At 42.0% G+C, this 22,262-nt stretch overlaps 1 protein-coding gene across 1 annotated transcript; it reads left to right on the plus strand.

The window, feature by feature from the left end:
* Positions 1–1,177: 1,177 nt before the first annotated feature.
* Positions 1,178–21,262, plus strand: LOC308390058 (phospholipid phosphatase-related protein type 3-like). Its single transcript, XM_080871751.1, has 9 exons — positions 1,178–1,736; positions 6,365–6,468; positions 6,832–7,017; positions 9,507–9,636; positions 10,361–10,556; positions 12,711–12,768; positions 14,923–15,096; positions 15,930–16,742; positions 17,177–21,262. Exons 2-9 carry the CDS (start codon positions 6,388–6,390, stop codon positions 18,128–18,130), a joined length of 2,592 nt encoding a protein of 863 aa, XP_080727877.1. The 5' UTR covers positions 1,178–1,736; positions 6,365–6,387; the 3' UTR covers positions 18,131–21,262.
* The last annotated feature ends 1,000 nt before the right edge of the window (positions 21,263–22,262 follow it).

The raw sequence follows: 22,262 nt of genomic DNA on the forward strand, positions 1-22,262 counted from the left end.
GCGATGCTGTTTAGGTGGGGGCTTCAGGCAGGGCAGGGGGGAACAGGAGGGGCGCAGGGGATGGAGGCGGAGACGGGGGAGTACCCCATGAGAACCAGAGAAACTCCCTGGCAACTGGAGACAGGATAAACACTAAATGGGGCGCCCCCATTCATCTAGCACCAAGCAGTGTCACACAGCCAAATGAGAGAGATTGAGAGAGAAGGGGTGAGTGGAGGGGGTGCAAATATCTGAATGAGTGTAAAGCCACTGGAGGCTGGTCAGCAGGAGACTTCCTGAACTGCACCTACTCAAATTAGTCTGCCACGATATTAACATATGGGATGCCAGTGTCCCTGAATGTATCACACTTAATTATTGACCTGCCAGACGTGGAATAAAATATTTTTTTTCTTTAAATTAGGAAAGGTGTGTGGGTGCTGTGGGTGTGGATGGTTAAGTTCAGTTTTCACTTCCACTGAGAACTGATAACCGTGAGAGCAGAAGACTACAGATCTCTTAGAGAGCATCTTTTGCAAGCACGTGTGCCACCGACACAACACATGCACGCACGTGTGTGCGCACAGCCGAGTCTTTGATGTTAATTGCCGCAATGTCATTCATGATGAGTCAGTAAACCAGAGGTGTCGGTAGAGCTATCACAAAGTGCGTGAGCGCGTGTTCACGGTCCTCACCGCACCGGTTCCTTCAGGGGAATTTAAATGCACCACGGTGGTCATCCGCCTGCCACACCCTTTAGAGTAAACAAAGGCGGACACAACTGAGCCACAATCCTTGGGCGATGACCGAAAAATCTCAGGGCCAACAAATGACTCTGATGGCATTTACAGAAGCGCGGGGCGTAGCTGATGCTGAGCCTTAATCATATTTGTTTGTGAAACGTTCTCGTTCTAATAGATTAGAGGTTATCTCCCAAACCGCCCCCTCACTTTTACGCACACATGCGCAAGTTTCGTGTGCTCCTCTCACACACTGCACACGTACACATACCAAAATATACCCCTTTGTCTTGGTCGCCTCACGGCGGTAGCCCCGTAACAGGAATTCAGCGGAGATAGAAGCAAGTGTGTGGACCAGACTGTCTCCTCCCCCCATGGTAAGCGCACACACCATGATTCTCCTCCCCCTGTACCCCCACCTCCCCTCCTCCACACCCCTGCTCTCCCCCCACGCCTTTGTGTGTGTATGTGCGCTCTGTGAGGCTGACTGCGTAACCCGAAAACCGTGTGACGGATGCTGTGCATTTAAAATCAGATTTAATTTTTTTAATTTTTGGGGGGAATTTCTTACTTGTTACTGTTTTGTATTTTGTAGGAAAGGGGGAACCTGTATGGGCAAATAAAGGGGAGGAACCGGGTGGACGCACGTGAATCTCTCACTTTATTCAAAGCCAGGAAATTTAAAGGAAAGGAACGCGTTACCAGCAAGTGCGGCAAATTGGACTTTCCACCATCAGCAACCCTCCTCTCTCTCTCTCTCTCTTCTCTTTCGCCATCCCTGCTCCTTCTCTGTAGGTCTCCTCACTTACTTCCATCATTCCTCCAACCTCCTATGATCCCAGAATAGCCTCACGGCGGAGCTCTCTCTAAATATTAGTGAAGGTTTTGGATTTCGGGGTGACTCTGGAGATGGATTAAAGGGACGGTGCACCGCAAAACTGGAGCAGCACGCACGACCACGCCGAGGGGGAAGGGGGCGACGGGATTCGGTGAATTCGCGGAGCCCCCGGGACAGAGGTGAGTGCTGTCCGGTAGTATAGAGGTTCTCTTCTCCCGTACGCAACCCAAAGAAAGCTCAGGAACCTATATGCTTCTCCTGTTGGCAGGAGCTGAGAGGCGACAGAAGAAAAATTAGCACATGGTTTTCACGTTTCCATCGTTGATGATATCATACGCAATCTGCTGATTTCTGCTTGTGGAGGAGTAACTGCCCAGTGGTCATTTTAATATAGTGTTTAATCAGATTCTGGTTACTAGAGCCTTCAATAGATGATCTAAAACAAATGAAAGCTTTTTTTTCCCCTTTTTTTTTTAATCAAAAAACACATGATTCCTATCCATGAAAAATGAAATCAGTATCACCGTTTACACCCATCTCAATTTATATTATTAAGATAAAGCTACATTTAAAGGACGGCTGTTTCTTTCGCTGTAAAAGCAGGTGAGTTAAACTGACCAAGGTATAAAGTCGAGCAAATAGCGCTTTGCATATGTCTGTTTAAGGGCCCTGCAGTGCACATGGCTTTACATTAGCCAACACAGCAACTTTATTGCTGAATCCATGAATACAGTGAATAGAAAACTGGTGAGCTGTGGTTCTCCACTTCATATTCATCTCATTAATTAATTTCCAAGTTCATTTTTTTGAAAACTATGCATGAATAACGAGTAGGGAGACACCACAAATCTATTTCACTTTATTATTCTGTACTGTCCTGTACTCTTCTACTCTGAATAATAGTGTAGTAACTATAGGGACTTAGGGACAGCAGACATACACGGATCAGCCATTACTCTAAGACCACTGATGATGAAGTGGTTTAAAATCATTTTGCTTTGCTTAGAACTGGATCCTGCTTCTGATTTGTCTTTCTTTGGCATGTGCCAGCCCCTTCAATTAACCTCAAACCCCCTTACCTGCAAAGGCACTCCCCAATGGCAGCAGCCTCCCTTAGCAGAGCAGTACCCTTCGGCAACTGCAAAAGCTGCTCAGAAACAGCCCAAGGAACAGTACTAAGAGCCCAAAGCACCAACCCAGCCTGCAAACTCCCCAGATCACATTCCAATTCCCGCAACCCACAGAAATCCACCGCCAATGTTCTGATACCAGACATCACAAGAAACTCTCAGCGGTCAAGAGTACATGCCCTGATGGGTCTGACATTTTCTGGCAGCACAAAGGTGGTGTGTACAGTAATAGGCAGGTGGTCTCATGTTGTGGCTGATGCTGTGAAGTATGTGAAAAAAAATTCCCTTTTGAGAAATAAATTGCTGGCTTTGATTTTTTGTTTTTGTTCCCATTTGATTCAATTTAATCCCCACCAAAAAATCCCTCATCTCATGAATGCTACAGGATGACTGCTCTATACTGTTCTATTTTGTAGTATAGAAGTAGGTTATATTACAGTGCGTGAGTGATTATTTATCAGTCAGTAGATAGAAAATAAATTTGATCTGATCACTAACCAGTTAATTGTTTTAGATATGTTTTTAGCAAATCTCATTGCATAGCCAGTTGGCTAAATGTTCATCAAAATGAGATGTGAAGATGCCAACCTGGGCTCTGGGAGACTGTAATGGCCAATCTAGACAAAAGACACAAAGACAAAACAATAAGTTCATTCTCAGCTAATTCAAATTGTCAGCCAGCACTCTTTTCTATCAAACAAACAACGACAGGATGTCTTTTTTTAGAAGAATTAAGCTCAGTTCTCCAAGAGCTTTTACAAATATACCATAGTAGCTGCCCTGGAGGATTTTATAGTCACCCAAGACCTTGTCAGTACTGTAGGTTTATCCTTTAATTAGTCACCCATCCATACATTAGCTCACTATCTTTAACCCCACCCCTGTGCTGATGCTCCCTGAGTCATATATTTTCCTCAGTGCCTGACAGACTGTTTCTGCATGCCATGGGCTATACAACCCACTTCATTCACAGGCATACACACAGACAAGATGTACACAAATCGCTTAAACTATAAACACACTCAGACACTTTGCAAGCACAAGCATAGCAGCTCAAACTACAAACAGTGCAGCACACACACACACACACACACACGCACACACACATAAAAGATGCGCCTCAGAGGACGAATGCTGGTGTAATAGATAAACGACCCCCATTTCTTCAGTCAAGAAGCTCATTCAGTGCATGTTTGTGTGTGTAATGTGAGTTGGGGTGCGGTTTAAGTGCTGACTGGAGTAGGTCACTGAGACCAAGCTGCTGGGCGAGTGAGACCCAGACCCCAGCGTCTTCCTAAGCTGCTTTTAGCGACACTGAAATCCATCCATCCCAATATCCCCCCTTCTATGATCTTCACCCCCTTCCTACCCTCACCACCAGACATACAAATACACACACTCACACACAGAGACACACACACACATTTGGCTTTTTTTGAAATATTTTTTTTCTTTGATCTGTGCTTATCTTGTCCTCTTCTCTCGTTTCCAATACATTTCTAGCAGTCATGGAAATTAGACTGTGGAAGTCTTTGATTCTTTGCGCCTTACATTGCCTCAGGGTCAGCCCCCCCCCCCCTCCTCTGTTTCGAGAGAAACAGAAAAAAATAAAAGAGGGAGGAGATTAAAAATGGGAACGAGAGAGGTGTGCAGAAAGAGGGACAGGTGGTGAAACGTGAAATGAAGGGTGAAAAGGCAGAGATGGGGATATGCTGAGAAATGATACAAGAGAGACCAGCAAGACAGAAACAAACAAGAGCTCAGCAGAAGTACTGAGATGTAGAAGGTGACAGAGGTAGAAAGACTTACAGAGGCCATGACAGCTTTCAGAAAACGTGAGTTTGTTGAAGGGTGATGTGGATGGTATTTTTGGATTCAAGCTTCACAAAAACCTTTGGGCCTTCTCTTTTAAAGTGGACTATTTCTGTGACGAAGAAGGATATTACAAGTACAAAATGTTCATACCTTCATTAAAGACCAAAGCGCTCCACTGAAACTCATTTGGGAAAGCATAAATCCATTCAGTTGGGTCAGCAGGCCTTTGACACAAGGTGCAGTAGATTTGCATATCGGGCCACTGAGCAAGTGGCCACAGGCCAAATCTCCACATTCATCATATTAGTCAGTGCATGGATTGTAATGAAGATAAATATGGATAAAACAAAGGCAAAGTAACATATAGGAACAGGAATGTTGGTATAAAAAGAACTACTCACAAAGAAAAGAGGTCAAGAGGAAAGTGTTAGTAATGTGGTAGGGAAATGAAACCGATTGAAAAGGAGAGATAAGCAAAATGGGACAAGCAGAGCCAGGAGAGAGGGAAGATTGAGAGGGAGGGAAAGGGAGAATTGGGTAGAGGACAGAGAAAGAGGGGACAGGCTCTTATCGGGGGGGGAATGGGGTTCTGTAGAGAGAGCTGTGAATATTTAACTCTGTTTAGTTTTCCATTCCTGCCTTTGGCGTTGGCTTGTCTCTGACGCCTTTTGACTGCCTGCAGGTTACTGATGGAAGGAGATATCTCTATATATGCACGTCTATAATTTTGTGGGGGAAGATTAATTTGAAATGTAACAGGTATGTAGAATTATTCTAAATACTAAGCACCTGAGTAAATGGTAACTGGGCTTCTTTTAGGAGAGGCTTTTTTCAGTTAATCAGTTCATTCTAATTCTTTCTAATTCTTTTCCCCCATTTGTTTATTTTCCTAGTGACATAAAAAACACTTTTCAAAATATGACAGTCTTGTGTGTTTTGTTGTCTCCCTGCATTTTTGGGTGGCTGCAGCTAAGGAGGGATAGCAGTCATGCTAATCAGAAGATCGGTGGTTCAAACCCTGGCTGCTCCTGTCTGCCAAAGTACCTTTAGGCAAGATGCTGAACCCCAAGTTATTCCTGATGTATCCATTGGTGTGCAAGTGTTAGACAGAAAGTACTTCAGCATAGAAAAAAAGTGCTTGTGTGTATGTGAACATACACCACCTTGCATTTAATCATTAGGTATTATTAAGCTCTGGCTCTCTTGCACAGTGTCTGTTTTGTCTTGCCTTCCTCCTGCAACTGGTCGAGCCAGATGGCCACCCCTCCCTGAGCCTGGTTCTGTCTGAGGTTTCTTCCTGACACTGGGAAGGGAGTTTTTCCTTCCCACTGTCAACAAGTGCTTGCTCATATGGAGTGGTCAGATTGTTGGGGTTTTCTCTCTATTACTGTAAGATCTTTACCTTACAATATAAAGTGCCTTGAGGCGACTGTTGTTTTGATTTTAAAAGCACTATGTAAGAACCAGCCCATTTACAACGTGTATTCAGACAAAGTCAAAATAACAACTTTGGATATTAAGTGTGCAAAAAATTAGACTGAATTATTAAATGTTTCTGTAGTACTACTGAATTGCTAAAGCAACGTTATACCATAATTGCTTAGAATATCTTTAATGTCTGTGTTTTTTATTAGTTTTATTATTACTCTAACACTCTAATGCTTTCTAGTTCATACAGAAAACTTTGCAGCACCAACCAGCCTTTGACAACTTTTTGACCTGCTGTTTCATTCATAAGTCAGGGCCTGGCAGACTTTTGAAACATCTTTTTGAAGCTTTAGATTGATGATTGATGGTGGAAATCCATGAACCTGCTCTGAAACTCCACTCTGACATCTCTTTGCAATCTGTTATCCCAACAGGCTGTGACTGGTCCCATCCCAAGATGACATCTCCCAAAAACAAAGCCAAGAAGAAACCACCAAAAGACAGCATGACACTGTTGCCATGCTTTTATTTTGTAGAGGTATGTGTCACTAGATCAGATGCATGAATGAGTCACCTTTTTAAAATACAGATGCTTGTTTGACATTTCTCACTGCATTTATTGAATTAGTCCCTACTGAATCATTCCTTTTTCTGTACAATGATACCAGTAGTGAGTGCCTTGTGTTGATTGCATTTGGAGGCATCTGACATCTGTTGTAAAGCAAGCAAGACGGGTATAACTTGCCCTTTTGTATGTGTTTGAAAGTGTGTATTTGTTTGTACTGAAGATGAAACATTGGATGAATCACTTTTTTCCAAGCAAATATTATCTGCGAGTCACTCTTTGCTATGTCCTTGGTCGCATTTGTGTGTGTGTTTGTGTGCGTGCATGCATATCCAGCTCCCCATCGTCCTATCCTCCTTGGTGTCCCTTTACTTCCTGGAGCTGACAGATGTTTTGTCCCCGGCGATGGTGGGCTTCCGTTGCCATGACCGCGACCTCTCCATGCCCTATGTGGAGACAGGCGATGAGCTCATCCCTCTGTTGATGCTGCTGAGTTTGGCCTTTGCTGGACCTGGAGCTTCTGTAAGTCTATATGACACACATGTGAGGATCATTTGGGGTGCTAGTTTCCTGTGTTACCGAGTCCCAGAGTTACTCCATTGGATTGTGTATAAAAATATCCATCCATCCATCCATCCATCCATCCATCCATCCATCCATCCATCCATCACACCACAATGTTACGTGCTATACTTTAATAAATTATTCTATATTAGTCATACCTAATAAATAGGTTAAAATTGACTTCTATTAAGCATATATGTCTATGGCATTCAGTGCAATGACTATCTACAATCTGTGCAGTACTTCCTGCTTACACCCACCAGACACTTCGTTAGGTACACCTCTCTAGTACCGGGTTGAGCCCCTTCTGCCTTTAGAACTGACCGTAGTTCTTAATAACATAGATTCAATAAGATGCTGGAAACATTCTTCAGAGAAATTGGTCCATGCTGAAATGATAGTATCACGTAGCAGCTGCACATCTATGATCAACTCCACCGCATCACAAAAGTGCTCTACTGGAGACTGTGTGTGTATCTGGTGACTGTGGAGGCATTTTGATTGATTTTGCTTCTTGCTTGGTGGTTATGGGTGTGTGAATGTTTTGTGTGTTTTATGTTTTCTTTTTATGTGACATTTTTGTGATCTTCTGCCAAGAGACTGCAGATATTAATTAGCTTTTCAGGTGCAAATGGCAACATTTATCTTAATGTTATACATGGTCCTGTTTTAATTAAAAATAATGGATACACTGTCTGAACTGCTGAGAAAGGAAAGATCCATGCTTTCACATTATTTACATCAAATTACAACCAAATGTGTAACACAGCAGAAACTGAGACTCATCAGACCAGGCAATGTCCGATTTTAGCAAGCCTGGGTGAATAGTAGCCTCAGTTTTTTGTTTTTAGTTGATGCGAGTGGTAACTGGTCTTCTGTTGCTGTAGCTCGTCTCCTTCAAGGTTTGACATATTCACATTATTTGAGCTACTGTTGTCTTCCAATTAGCTCAAAACAGTCTGTCCATTCTCCTCTGTCTTCTGACATCAACAAGGGATTATTGTTCAAAGAACTTCCCTTCACTGGAAATTTTCTCTTTTTTGGATCATTATCTGTAAACCCTAAAGATGTTTGTGCAGGAAAATCCCTTCAGTTGATCAAATACTCATCTGGCATCAGAAACCACGCCACGAGACATTTTAATAACCTTTCTTCCTCATTCTGAGTTCTCAGTTTGAAGTCAAGCAGGTTGTCTAGACCAGCGTTCCCCAACCTTTTTTGCGCCACGGACCGGTTTATGCCCGACAATATTTTCACGGACCGGCCTTTAAGGTGTCGCGGATGAATACAACGAAATAAAACTAGTACCGGTACCGAAAAAAAGAAAATTTATTCATAACACACGTGAAAAGACCAAGGAAAACCGAGTAAACGATAAAAACGATAACAAAATAACGCTGAAAACCAATAAAAACCCTGAAAACTATACATTTCACACCTGAGCCTCAACTTTCACGGCCCAGTACCAAACGACTCACGGACCGGTACTGGTCCGAGGCCCGGGGGTTGGGGACCGCTGGTCTAGACCACGTGTACACATGTAAATGCATTGCTCAATGCTTTTATTTGCCATGTGGTGGTTTGATTAGATGTTTGTGTTAACGAGCAGTTCTGTAAAACCTTTTTGTAATTAAAAATATTTTTCTGCCACAAGTTTATCCATATTTAGATATTATGTAATATAATTTGACTTGTTATAGTAATACTCTGCTGCCCTGTTTCCAGACATCCAGTTTCTATTGGTATTTTGGGATTGTTTTAATTTGAAAATTGATTGAAAACTTATTAGAGCATGATTTACACAGGCTGAACTAAAACAACATGTTAAATGAACCTAAAAGTTTGAGTAATAATTATATTTAGGTTTTCCACTGAGCATTTAATTAACATTTAATGAACTCCTTATATGAAAGTGTTGATTAGCTCTACCAGAACATAATCCTGTCACAGATTCAGTGACCTATTATATGTCTGAAGCTTTGAGGGTTTGTGAGTGCTCCACATAAACATCCCGCAGATACACTTGTGCATATAGACAAATGCATAGATCACACAAATGTACAGCTTGTCAAACACTCACAAAGCAAGAAATGTAGACACTAAATATATACCTGACATTCCCATGCACATCATCGAACACGCCACAGGCCCTCCAATCAATATGCACACTCGCACCCAGACGCACACATTCCTAATCCTTCAGCAGACCTCTCCAAAACTCACCTATCATTCCGACTGAAAGTGATCACTGTTCAATAGCACCTTTGCTCCATTCGCTCTACAATGCATTGTTTCTCATCGATCACAATATCTTGTATCTGACAATGATAGATTCAAACTTTTCAAATCTTTTTCTTTTTCATTTACTCTCGTAGTCGTTTGAAGTGTAACGAAGAAAGACTCCATATCTTTTATTCTCCTTTTTTTTTCTCTCCCTCTGTGTGCAGATTATGATGGGGGAAGGCTTGATGTACTGCATGCAGTCCAAACTGAAGACTTGTCCAAAGTCAGAAGGCAGCATAAATGCTGGAGGCTGCAGCTTCAACTCCTTCCTACGCAGGACCGTGCGATTCGTCGGTGTGTATAACTGCCAGTCCTTCAGAGCGTTTGGGCTGCTTGCAGGAGTTAAGGCCACACTGTTATTCAGAGCACACTTAGTTACATGGTGTAATAGTTCAGGACAAATTATTGATGGGCATCTCTGAGGACACGTGAGAACTCTGTTTTTCTAGTTTTTTTGTATTGTCACTACCCAAACAAGCAAAATAAAATAAAATAGTCATATTAATACAATGAACAGTTTATCAAACTGAGGCCAATGGAAGATGCGTAGGTTAAATTCTGTCCTTTATGCAAACCACAAAGTTAGAGCAAAATTCTGTTGTTCTTAAGATGAATATCAGTTTTGGCTCTGACAAATTATTCATCTTTCTCAGCCTGCAACTTTATCCCTGTTTTAGAGTAGAGAAATAAGCTAATTACATGCATTAAATGAAGGGTGGCTTAAAATGAAAAAGGCATGATATCATACTCTACAGGAAATATCTTGAGGCTGACTTTGAGCTTTGAAGTGAAAACAGTAATTAATTCACCTTGCCAAATTTCTCTGTCTGCGGGAAAGCTTCAAAATGTGACAAACTGAAGGCTTTTGGTGTCACTTAAGGTCGGAGCAAATTAAGCGTAGTTTGCGCAACTGTACACATTCATAAATGAACATCTCAATGTCCGGAAACCACCAGAGGCTTTTAGTTCATTTACTAAGGTTGCCTTACTATCTCTTCCCTTTACCTCTCTCCCTCAGGTGTTCATGTATTCGGTCTCCTGGCAACAGCCCTGGTGACAGATGTCATCCAGTTAGCTACTGGCTACCACGCCCCTTTCTTCCTTACTGTCTGCCAGCCTAATTACACGGCCCCGGGAGTGTCATGTGACAACAATGCCTACATCACACAGGACATCTGCATGGGCAAAGACCAGTATGCTATTATGTCAGCTCGGTAAGGCATTCATTTATAACTAAAGGAGAATAAACACCGAATGTCTCCATCTGCTTAAAATCAAAATTTGCATCATTGCACATATAAAAACAACATAAACGCTAATAAGACAAACAGATTTAATGAAGTCGTTAAAGTAAATCATCAGTGCACTTGTACAGAGTCTTACCTGTCTTGTCAGCGCTCTGGCTCCATGGTCTGTTGCCTTGTAATAAGAATAAGACAACGTTGTGCTACCTAGTTTATTGTCAACATGCCTGCAGTTGGATGCAGCTCATAACTATACATCCTTAATCAGAAAATGTAACCCAATGTATTATGACAATAATGTTGCAGATTTTACTGAATAGGGTGAAACATCACTGTCTTGCAGGAGTATAGCAGACAAGGACTAATGACAACTTATTGAGGGGATAAAAAGATAAAAATAGATAGAAATGGTTGCTTAAAATAATAAGGATTTTCTTTTTAATGGCATACTTGATAGTAAAGCCAAATGTTTATTTGTATAAGAAGACCTGCCACTCAGCTGCAGAATCTTCCTCGCAGGTGCTCTGACTAAGTTTGGGTTTTGTAAATGCTCTTTTGCAGTGCAGTTTCTAACAAGCAGACATAGGCTAGACAAATAAGCTCCGATCTATGGGTATGAGAGGCACTAAGCACACACACACACAGGAAAGATTATAGCTAAATAGAGTTGATACAGGGATAATCCTTGTAGTACAAGTGCATATGTTAGCACTGCTTTACTTGCCGTGACTCTTATTGACACAATGCATTCTACTTGCTACTCACCTCAGTGTCTAAAGGATTAGCAAGACATGTTCTATAAAACGCTTGCAGTTTTTGCCAAAACTAACATCATCTTAACCTAAATATAGTTCCAGCCTTGATCCTCAAATTCATCCTTTTCACCTAACATCACGTCATTATAGGCATGCCCACCCGGAGGGCAAGATGTGTGTTTTTTTTCCACTGCTTCTCAATTATTTGTGTGTGAAAATACTAAACCTGCTCACAAGAACAGTGGAAAAATCTCACCAGCACAGATTACCAATGCTCAGTCATTTACACTGACACAGAAATAAGGCCTGATTAGATTAGTCATAACATTTTTAATAATCTAACAGTATTACTGGCTTGCCACTACTGCCCTGTAACGCCGACTCCAACTGAAACTAACTACCAGTGGATCGCTGTTATATAGCTTGCTAACATTACAACCGACATTTGCTTTGACAGTGAGCAGTTTCATGTCCTTTACCTCCCAAAGCAGCAACAATGACACACCCAGAGCAAAATTTGTACAACGTAATGGGATTTTTTTCTGTACTTTCATCCTGTTGGCCGTGAAAGTGAAAGGGTTGTTCAGAGAGGAATCTATAGATCAGTAAATTGCTCTGGCAGAAACTTGGCTGGGTGGTTTCTATGTGCTGGAAATACCACAGAGACTCTTGCATGTGGATTGATGTATCCAAAATGGGCAGTGTGTCTACATTTTTTTCTCTTACTTTGAGAAGTGATCGCAATATTCACAGACAGAAACAGAAGGAAATTTGACAGGCCTGTGCTGGAGTTCTATGGAGTGTCCAGTGTTGACCTGCATGTTTGAATGGTGTCCAGGGCTCTGTGCCTGGAGGGCAATATGACTGAAATCTATTCATAAAATAGACCTTTAGGCCAGCCAAAGTGTATTCAGACTCCAGGTCTAAAAGAAAACATGGCCTTTAAAGAATAATCCTTGAATTTAGCCTGAAAAAAATGGGAAACGATAACACAACAGCAGAAGTTAAGAGCAAACACAAGATTTCTTTCATTTTAAAAAAAATTAAATTAAATAACATTTCTGACCTCAATTCAATCACTCTCCCTTTAATGTTCCCACTAATGCCCAGTGGTATTCTCTTTGTGTTTATTAATGTTCACATCCAAGGACACACACTCAGTCTGACAACTCTCAGTCGGGCAGACACACAGATTTTAATGTCAAATGCAATCCGGGCATAACAAGAGCAGCCGCGACAGTTTTATTCAGGTTTATTCAAGAGGCAATAAACGCTCTCAGAATACACAAAGCCCTTTATGAAAACAGGAATCGAATTCTTTTTTTGTCTTTACTCTTCCGCTTCTAACTCTCCCTTTTTCTCCCTTTAGGAAAACATTCCCATCCCAGCATGCAACGCTCTCTGGCTTCGCTGCCGTATATATCTCTGTAAGCACTCCCTTCGCCTTAATTGCCGCATGTGTTTGCTTAAGTGTTGTGTATCTGCATGATGTTTGTTTGCTTGTGAATATGCGTGTGGTTCATTTGATGCTTTTTTTTATGAATAGCTGATTCATTAGAACTTTAAAACAGGAGAAAAACTATATGCAAGGTAACCATGTTTAGTTTGATACTTTTTCTAAAGCCTGAATGATACATTAACATTTTGTATCTTTGTCCTAGAACAACAATTACATTTGTTTCATGATAACTATCCAGAACTTCCACTAATTCATAACAAACATTGCTGCTGGCATCATACAACTTGTATGATCTACAACCATATCAGCAACTTTCAACTGGAATTAACTGCCATTTGATACATAGTTCATAGATTTTCAGATTGCATATTATCCTCAGGCTGGGCTCACATCTGACTCAAATAAAAAATAACTGTAACTGTCAGATTGAGGTCAGGTTTGGGGGTTCATTGTTACGTTCTAGTGGATTTTTTTGCCGTTCTGCAATCTGGCACTGACTGCAGCAGTATGTGAACTGTACGGCAAAGTAGCACTGTCATTTTTCCACGAGGTAACACCCTCCCACACACACACTCCTCCACCAATGGCTATTGCAAGCTACTGGCCATATCACTGCTGCCTCAGTGAGCCCTGTATGAGCTCATTAAAGCTCACTGGACAGATTTCTGACAAGATAAGGCAGGGGAGCTGGAGAAAAGCAGCTGTTGGGTTTGTTAGCACTACAACATGTTGTCGGATCTTCGCGCTGATGCCAGGTCATTTTTTTTCAGTTCTGGTCATACCTGTCCAGCAAATTTAGACATTCATGTATTTATTGTGTTCAGTATAAAAAACTTTTCTGCTAAATTTAAATGAAATCAAATAAAGAAAATACCTAAGAAAATTTCTCCACAAAAGGCAGATAGTTGGTTCAAGAAGTGCCGAGAAAATCTGCATCGAAAATAACTCGCATCTCTCCAGGCTGACAGATTTTCCCTCTTGCATCAAGAAAAGCAGGATTTTTATGCACAGCACTAGATAGACAAGCTTGTTAGAAAGGAAATTTTTTGCAAAGCCTGCATTCTGTCACTCAGCTGTCCTCCGTTTTATATAATCGAAATATGGTGTGCATGCAGAGAATGCGAACGGCCAGTAACTGTAAATATATTTTCCCCCTTTCACAGCCTGACTTTCTCACTCATCGACTTTGCTTTACTGCCAAGACATTTGAATTCGAAACTACTTTACCACATGAGCTAAAAAAGAAATATACAAATAAGATCAAAATAAGTTCATTTCCCTTTTTCAAGACAATATGAGTTATATTAAAGAGAATGCTTCGAGCTGCACAGGAAACAAGTGCTATTGTATAATGGATGTCTTTGGAATAATTGTTATATAAAAATGAGAATCTATATCCGCTTTACTTTAGCTTTTCTTAGTACAAAGGGGGATTAAAGGAGGAAAAGCCTGTATCTTTAAAAATACTTTTTTAACATTTCAGTATCTTAACTGTACAGATAAGACTGAAAAACTTTTTAAGTGTTGATCATAGACTGTATTTGCAAAAGTGACCGTATTTGAACAGAATGGTCCAAGGAGCACCTAGTATTTAATTAGCCTGTTAATACAATTTACAGCATAGCCAGCCATATTAATTGTCAGGTAATTGAATTCAAAAGGTAGCAACAATGCACACATGCTCAGTTCAGCTTAAGTGGTGCCAAACAGACAGCTTGTGGCTATTTAACTGGCTGTTGCATCCAGCTTTAACTGGCACATCCTGGTTGGCTTCATTTTTCAGTCCTGGAGTTAACTCTTGGAGGTAATGGGCAAATTATTCGTCTTTAAGAATGCAGCCTGGAGAGCTGTTTCTCCATTTATGTTAGGCTAAGCTCCAGACTTTGGCTTAATATCTAATAAACAGATATGAGTTTGGTGTTGATATCTCTTCTAACTAGCATATTGTTTTATTATTAACCGGGTAATGCAATCTACATTTGCACTACACACTGTAAAGTAATTGTCTATGTGCACCTGAGGTAAAATTATCGTAATGCCTTTTAATCTTAATCCCGGGCTTCATATGTCTCAAACGTCTGCTCTTTGCTGATATGCTGTGTGTGTTTGTTTCTCTCTGCAGATGTATTTCAACGCCAGCATCAACAGCACTACTAAGCTGCTGAAGCCGATGCTCGTCTTTGCTTTCTGCATGGCAGCAGGCCTCGCTGGCCTGACGCAGATAACTCAACACCGCAGTCACCCTATAGACGTGTACGTGGGATACGTGATAGGAGCCGGCATTGGAGTCTACTTGGTTAGTTCAACAAAGTGCACAAAAATGTTTGCTCCTGCTTTTTTCCCCAATTGCTTTATATCTAATAATAGAACTTTCTAAAAAGAAATCTGAATTAATGAAGATGTCTACAAATCTTCTATTTTAGGCCTATGTTTGTGAATTAAGCATCAGCATGTGTTTGGATCCATTCAGGGATTTGTTTGTCTGTGAGGAGTAGTTAACCATCAATATGCAGCAGGGTGGGAATGACAAAATGCACATAAATAGATTTTCTTATTAACGTGGTTTAGTTGTTTTGCTGCGACTGAACTGTCCCATTGTATTATTCTAACAGTATCACAGCATGTGCTAACAAACGCTTCTTTCTTTCATCACCTCTTCTCCCTGTGTGGCTTCCATATATTTCTCTCCGAGCATTTTTTTTTTTACTGGCAGCCTATATATAGCCTTTTCTATTACGGAGGGAAGGGAGAGGGAATGAATAATCCGATAAGAATTTTCTGGAACAATTTCACACTTCGTTTTAAGAAAACTTGTCGTTGCCATTTTCCACGCTCCCCTCCTCCTCGCCTTCTCTGTCTCTCTCGTCTTTCACTTTTCAAGAGGGGGAGTTTTTCTCCTTGTCATTAAAGGATGAAGAGAGGGGTTAGAGAGGGATTCACGCTGACCTCAGGAGAATAGCAGGAAAGAGAGATGTCTATTCACGCAAACTCTCTCCACTAATATGAAAATCTAAATTTTCCCTCCTAATGATTAAAGAAAACACAATTTCATGCTCTAGTCTTTATTTAACACCCTGAGTGGTTCTATTTCCTCATTTATTTCTCCTTTGTCCCTCTGTCCCTTGTTAGGCTGTGTACGCAGTGGGAAACTTCAAAGCCTCGGAAGAAGATGCTCCGTCTTTACAGAGACTAGCTTCAGCACAGCAGAAGGATGGCCTGAGGGTGTTGAGTCAGAGGAGCCATGACTCCTTGTACAGGAAGACTCCCAGGGTGTCTGAAAGCAGGGAGGAGCTGGGGTTGGGATCTGGAGCACGGAGTAAGGTGAGGAGGGAGAAGGCATCCCTGGCCTCCCTCAAACGAGCAAGCGCTGATGTGGAGCTTCTGGCGACCAGTCGTCCCATGGGCAAGGAAACCATGGTAACCTTCAGCAACACCTTGCCTCGAGTTGCAAACGGCAACAGCCCCATCTCACCCTCAGAGGAGCCAGTCACCACCCAGCGTCACATGACGTTCCACGTGCCCTTCGACCCACAAAGGTCTCGGCAGCTGGTGTCAGAGTGGAAGCAGCGCTCGATGGAGCTCCGTAGCCAGAGCTCACGAGATGAGGAAGAGGGAGGAGATGGAGGAGGTGAAGGAGGCACAGCTGCAGGGGAAGGGGGCGACCAACAAATGCCGTCTTCTCTTTATCCCACAGTGCAAGCCAATACCACCACACCGACTGGAGCCAGGATGGTGGTGGCACCCCCACTTGTTCACATCCCTGAGGAGGCCTCTCGGCCACCTCCTGTTTCCCCTAAGAGTGCCAAGACACGGGCAAAGTGGTTGTCACTCACAGAGGGAGGAGGACTAAAAGAGCCTGGAACAGGGCCCATTGCCGTGTCGACTCCCCGTGTGCCCAACACGCAGCCCAACCAGCCTCCCAGCCAGCAAAGAGTCACACAGGTGAGGTAGAAATTAGAAAATGAAAGCCTAAAAACGATCACAATGATATTATCTTTAGCCATAATTTTTCATACTTTATTGTCACGTGGCATGTAGCCAATTCAGTTTAGACAGGAACGGAGATTTAACAGCTGCCATATGCTGTGTAAACTACACATCTATGATTTATTTTTGCTGGTATAATCAAAACAACACTGGTGGGAGCAATTTCACTGATTAGTTTCCAACATAAATCAGTCTCATAAGACTTCAAATGCTAATTATAACTAGAGTTAAATCTTCTGAAAATATTTTAGAGGTATATAATAGGTTATTATCATGCTCTGCCATGTCCACGCCAAAAAATGTCCCTCTTCCTGGATAGTTGTTGAGTAATTTATTTGCAGCTGCTCTTATATATGGATTATCATGAGATTTTTGTCTCTTTCTTGCAGGTCGTAGCCATGTCAAAGCAGCAGGGTCAAGGACCTACTACTCCTTCCACTAAGACATCAGAAGGCGGCTCCTCCTCTGGTCCTGGCTCCAACTGCTCAGAGTCACCATACTACCGGATACCATCTGATCGAGACAGCTGCACTGGGAGCAACCCAGGGAGCATCGCTGGCAGCGGGAGCATCGTCACAATCGACGCTCATGCCCCTCACCATCCGGTGGTGCGTGTGTCGGCCACTAATGGCAAGCCGTGGGAATGGAGAAACACCATCAGTGGCAACATGATGGCCGCTGACCCGACGGGTGACAAACACCGTGCCGCGCTGCAGCGACAAGACAATGTCAGTCATTACCGGGACTACAGGACACTCCCAGTGAAATCAGACTCCCTGTGCTCCTCCTCGGTCAGCTGCAGTGCCGAAGGAGGAGCTGATCTGCCTCCCCCACCTTTTCCCACCTCCTCATCCCCTCTTCCGCCCCCACCTCAGCTGTCGTCATCCCCTATCCCACCACCGCTTCCTCAACCATCTTCCTCTCCCTTGCCTCCCCCTCCACCACCAAGCTCCTCCCCAATGCCTCCGCCTCCCATTCACCCCACCTCCTCTCATATGCCTCCACCTCCTCACCCATCCTCTCAGATGTCTCCACCACCCCTCCCATCTTCCTCTCAAATGCCTCCCCCTCCTCACCCCTCTTCTTCCCAAATGCCTCCACACCCACACCCATCCTCTTCGCCCTTGCCTCCACCACCGCATCCCTCTTCCATGCCTCTACCTCCTCACCAGTCTTGCTCCAGCATGCTTCCTCCACCTCCCCACCCTGACTTACTGATAGATGGCCACAACCAGTTATTGTCCCGCACTTCCACCCTGCCCCGTCGGCCGTCTGTGTCCGCCCGAAGCCATGCTGAGCAGGAGCACTACTACAAGGCCATGCAGAACGAGAGGATGTTATAGTGAAGCGTGAAGACAAGAGACACCATTGTAAAATCACAGATTGTACTAGAGAAGGGAGGACTCTTCTCAAAGAGACACTGAAGAAAAGTAGGCAGCGATAGGTGAACAGAGTTTTATGACTTTTGAGAAATGATAAAGTGGTTTAGAGATCCTGGATATGGAATTGAGGACTAGGTGAAAGTCTGGCAGAATACAAACTCAGCAGGGGGAATCTTTTTTTTTCCACTTCCTGCATACACAAACTACCCACAGTGTTAGCTCAGCAGCCCTCACTGAGAAAAGAACAGACAAGAAAAGAAACGGATGTTAAATAGAGCAGGGAGAGAAATTAAAAACCCCAGGTTACCTCTGGTTTCAGCACGCACATCCTCTGTGTTTCAAAGGAGTCGAAGAGGCTGCAGCTGAAAGAGCTGAATGAATGGATTGGGATTTGCTAAATCAAGTTTCCCTTGAGATGGGGATGAGACTCAGAAAACAAAACAACCACAGGCAATACTAGCTTTTCTTGAAGTTGAATAACTGTTTGAGGTTGCCAGCCATTACACACAGAGAATTTGCTCTTGTTACTAGCTATAAAAATCATCCTTCAAAGCATTCAAAAGCTATAAGGATGCCGTAAAGTCAAGTTCAAACACAGGTTTAAGAGTACTTGCCAATAGCAACAACTGACAAAACCACAAATTCTTATACCTCCAAATAAACAAACCACATAACAAATTCTTACATTTGAGATCAGGCAGATGCGCTTGCATTTACCAGAAGAAGCAGATTTAGGAAACATTGCTTCTGGAAGGTAAGCAAGAAGGAGGAGAAAGGATGATTGGATGTGGGGAGGATCGTGCACAGTTGGGCACCCCTATACAGACGTCACTGAATGGATTACTGTAGCAAACATGAGAGGCAGTCAAGTGGAAAGAGAATTATTCCTAACATGAAGAATGTGGCTGGACACAGCACAGCAAGCCAGACAGACGGTCTGTCTTTTCTGTGCACGAAACCTTCCACGGAACGGAGCTTGAAGCCGCGCTAAGGAGATTAACGTGTTTATCAAACCATGCTAGTACACTCTTTGTATTTGGCCCTCTTGCAAATCGTAATAGTAAAGGGAATGTTAATGGAAAGCTGCCCAGCCAGTAGTGTTGCCCACCGTAACCTTGGAACAAAGTGGCTTCAGTAGGTACCAGTTGGATGGGCGAGCTGGCTTTATAGCTCAGTAAAAAAACATCCTTATGAGTAGATTTTAAGTTTTCAGGTCTTGAAAGTCTTTTCACTAGCATTTTGGCTTTCACTTTGCTTCTAATTTATCAGGAAAAGCCAAACAGAAAGACCCAAATCATTCTATTCATAAATTACTAATACCTGCAAGGTCAGACTTCACCTATCCATTATCTATACCATTTTTTTCGTTGCAGTTTTAAGAGATTATCAACTATACCTTTTTACAATATGAGGCTAAATTATTCTATTTTATATTTAAAAACTTCCCAGTTTAAAAAAACAGCCAACCAGCACTATGATAAGCTAGGATTTCTTTGAAATAAATGTTGGTAAAACAATCTTAACTCAAAAATTCACTTCCTCTAGACTTTTCATCAGCAAATGTAATTTTCTACTGTAGAGCTATAATCTTCAGATAAACTATGGCCAACATGCATTTGCTGAAGATAACCATGTAATACGTTGGAAAGGCCCAGTACAACTGAGCAAGAGGGCCTTGAAGTGAGATTTGCCCACTGCACTGGAAAATGACTCCAAATCATAGACAGTTGTAAAGATGGATGCATCTACAGTAATGTCACCCACTGGTTTCTGAAGACTCACCATCGCCATTGTGGTTGCAAAAAAATTTAAAAATGGATGTGATAAGGAAAAGCAGATCATACTGTGAAAATGCATGCTCATTGAAGTGAATATTGTTATAGTTTGGCAATATATACAAAAAAAATGGAATTAAATTGAATTGAACTGAATCATTGGCTAAAGACTTTAAATTGACCCTCATTAAGAAATGAGCGTGCGGTTTCATAGCAGAGATAATTGTCTATTTTAAAACACAGAACAAGCAAAATCTACAAAACAGCCTTAATTTTTAATTCATTATGTCCCAAAATGAGTGACTGAGCCCATAAACATCAGTCATTCATCAACTGATGGGCAACCTAAGATTTTTTAGTTTTCATTTTTATACTGTCTCTGGTCAAATACAGTTCAGTGAGTTTAGGCCTTCAATAATTAGTTTACAGAAATGATATTCAAACCATATTGATAACTGATTAACTCCAGTCAGTTAAAGAAAAAAAATGTTGTTTGAGGATTTCACTTGCATAAACATGAGGATTAGGAATATGTGGTGGGTTTTTAATTGGTTTCTCAAAAAAGGCACTCTCAATACGCCACTTAGGGCTCTGGAAAACCGTGAGTGACGTTTTTCTTGATTAGTCAGAAGAGGCGGTGGTGTTATCAGTCAGTTAAACATTTCTTTAAAAAATAATCATTTCAGCCCTAATTATACACTTCGGAGCAAGATCTGTGAGCAGGAAAAGTGAACACAACTAGTTTGGTGTTCCTTCAGTGCACTCCTGCCCTTTCTTTGTAATTATACTTTGTTGTATAAAGTTGTTATCCAGTTCATTTTTTGTCAGCAGATATTCTGTCCAATGACAAGTGCTTTATATGATGCCATTATTTGATCATACCTTAATCAAATACAGACTCAGACACACAGATGAAGTTGGTTTGCACCCATGCACCACAACACCTGAAGGATACATGGACTGATACTTTGTAAAGTAGGAAGAAGCTATGCTAAATGGAACAAGTTGTATTTTGTAGTGGCGCTCCTCAGGCGAGGAGCTGTTAGATAAAGTTGCTCGTCAGTTTGTGCTGCATGTGTGTACGAGTGTGTCCTTTTTTTATAACCTGACCTTTTGTGCTTCGAGTCTGCGATGTTACATTTTGACAGACAGACATGCCGGTGATCATGCCATTTTGACTGTAAAAATATTTGCCATTACTTAATATTATTAATACTTATTATTCCACAGTCCTCTTTTTTGGACTAATGTTTTCTATCTGTTGTGATGTGTAACATTAATAACCTCATTGAATAAAAAATAAGACTTCTTAAATACAGTTTTTAGCTTGTGGTACTTGAAAGCAGAGTCGGGGGATGTATTATGGTGCGGCTGAAAATACAGAGGGGGTCAATGCCGAAGCAGCTTACTGTTACTCTAATGAAAAAGATCTTTTTCATTGATTCCTCGAGAACGTGCTCATTCATGCGCTCGCGCTCACACACTAACACAAATACGCATGGCCAGATGGATGCAGCAGAGCCACATTTGCGCCTTTCCTGTGGGCTAGTGTCAGGTTTCCATAATGAATTCTGCAAAGAATCATGGTAGATCCCAGTTAACCTGCAGGGATTCAGTGCTCAGTGGTCTTTTTTTCCTGTGTGTGTTAGTATGGAAAGAATTGTCCAAATGTGTACTTTTACATAAAAATGTCATTTTTAAAATATTTGATATTTTTCCAGTATAAAGCTGAGATGATTTTCTTTTTATTTCTAGATCCACATGCATCAGATTGGATGATTATTAATATATAAATGAGAGTTTTGGTGTTTTAGTAGTGCATGGCCCAGATTTAGCAAGGTTGTGAGTCCTTCCAGATATGTGTCAGATGTGGGCATTTGTTTCTTTCATTTGAATCCATGTCTGTCTGTCTCTGCATGTATTCATATTTGTGTGTGTCCGGTGCTGTGGAGCATTGAGCTGTGTGATGAGGGTGTAGAGGTAGTGGGGGGTGCAGATGGTGTATCGAGGCCTGAGGACAGTCAGCCTGTCCATGACTCACACTCAGCAAGCCAGCAGCTCTTTTTCCCTGTCTTCTCCCCTCTCTCTCTCCTCAGTGGCCCAGAAAGACAAACGAGACAACAAGTGTGTGTGTGCGTGTGTAAGTAAGTATGTGTGACTGCAGGAGGCAACAGAAAATGCAGACTGAGCTGTCTGTATGCATGTGTCTATTTTTGTGTCCCTGTGCTTGTGTATGCTTATACTTTTGTGTGTGTGTGTGTGGGTGTGAAAGTGGCTGTCCAGGAGATACTGGTGACATCCTTTTCAGCACTGGTTTA

Source organism: Rhamphochromis sp. 'chilingali' (assembly GCF_963969265.1).
Source record: "Rhamphochromis sp. 'chilingali' genome assembly, chromosome: 21".
NCBI lineage: Eukaryota > Metazoa > Chordata > Actinopteri > Cichliformes > Cichlidae > Rhamphochromis > Rhamphochromis sp. 'chilingali'.

Bases quoted from the DNA above. Each gene is read 5' to 3' on its own strand.
- LOC308390058 (XM_080871751.1), top strand. From the start codon at position 6,388: ATGACATCTCCCAAAAACAAAGCCAAGAAGAAACCACCAAAAGACAGC. The intron at 9,637-10,360 runs GTGTGTATAACT...TCTCTCCCTCAG, and splicing joins CAGGACCGTGCGATTCGTCG to GTGTTCATGTATTCGGTCTC. The intron at 16,743-17,176 runs GTGAGGTAGAAA...TCTTTCTTGCAG, and splicing joins GCCAGCAAAGAGTCACACAG to GTCGTAGCCATGTCAAAGCA.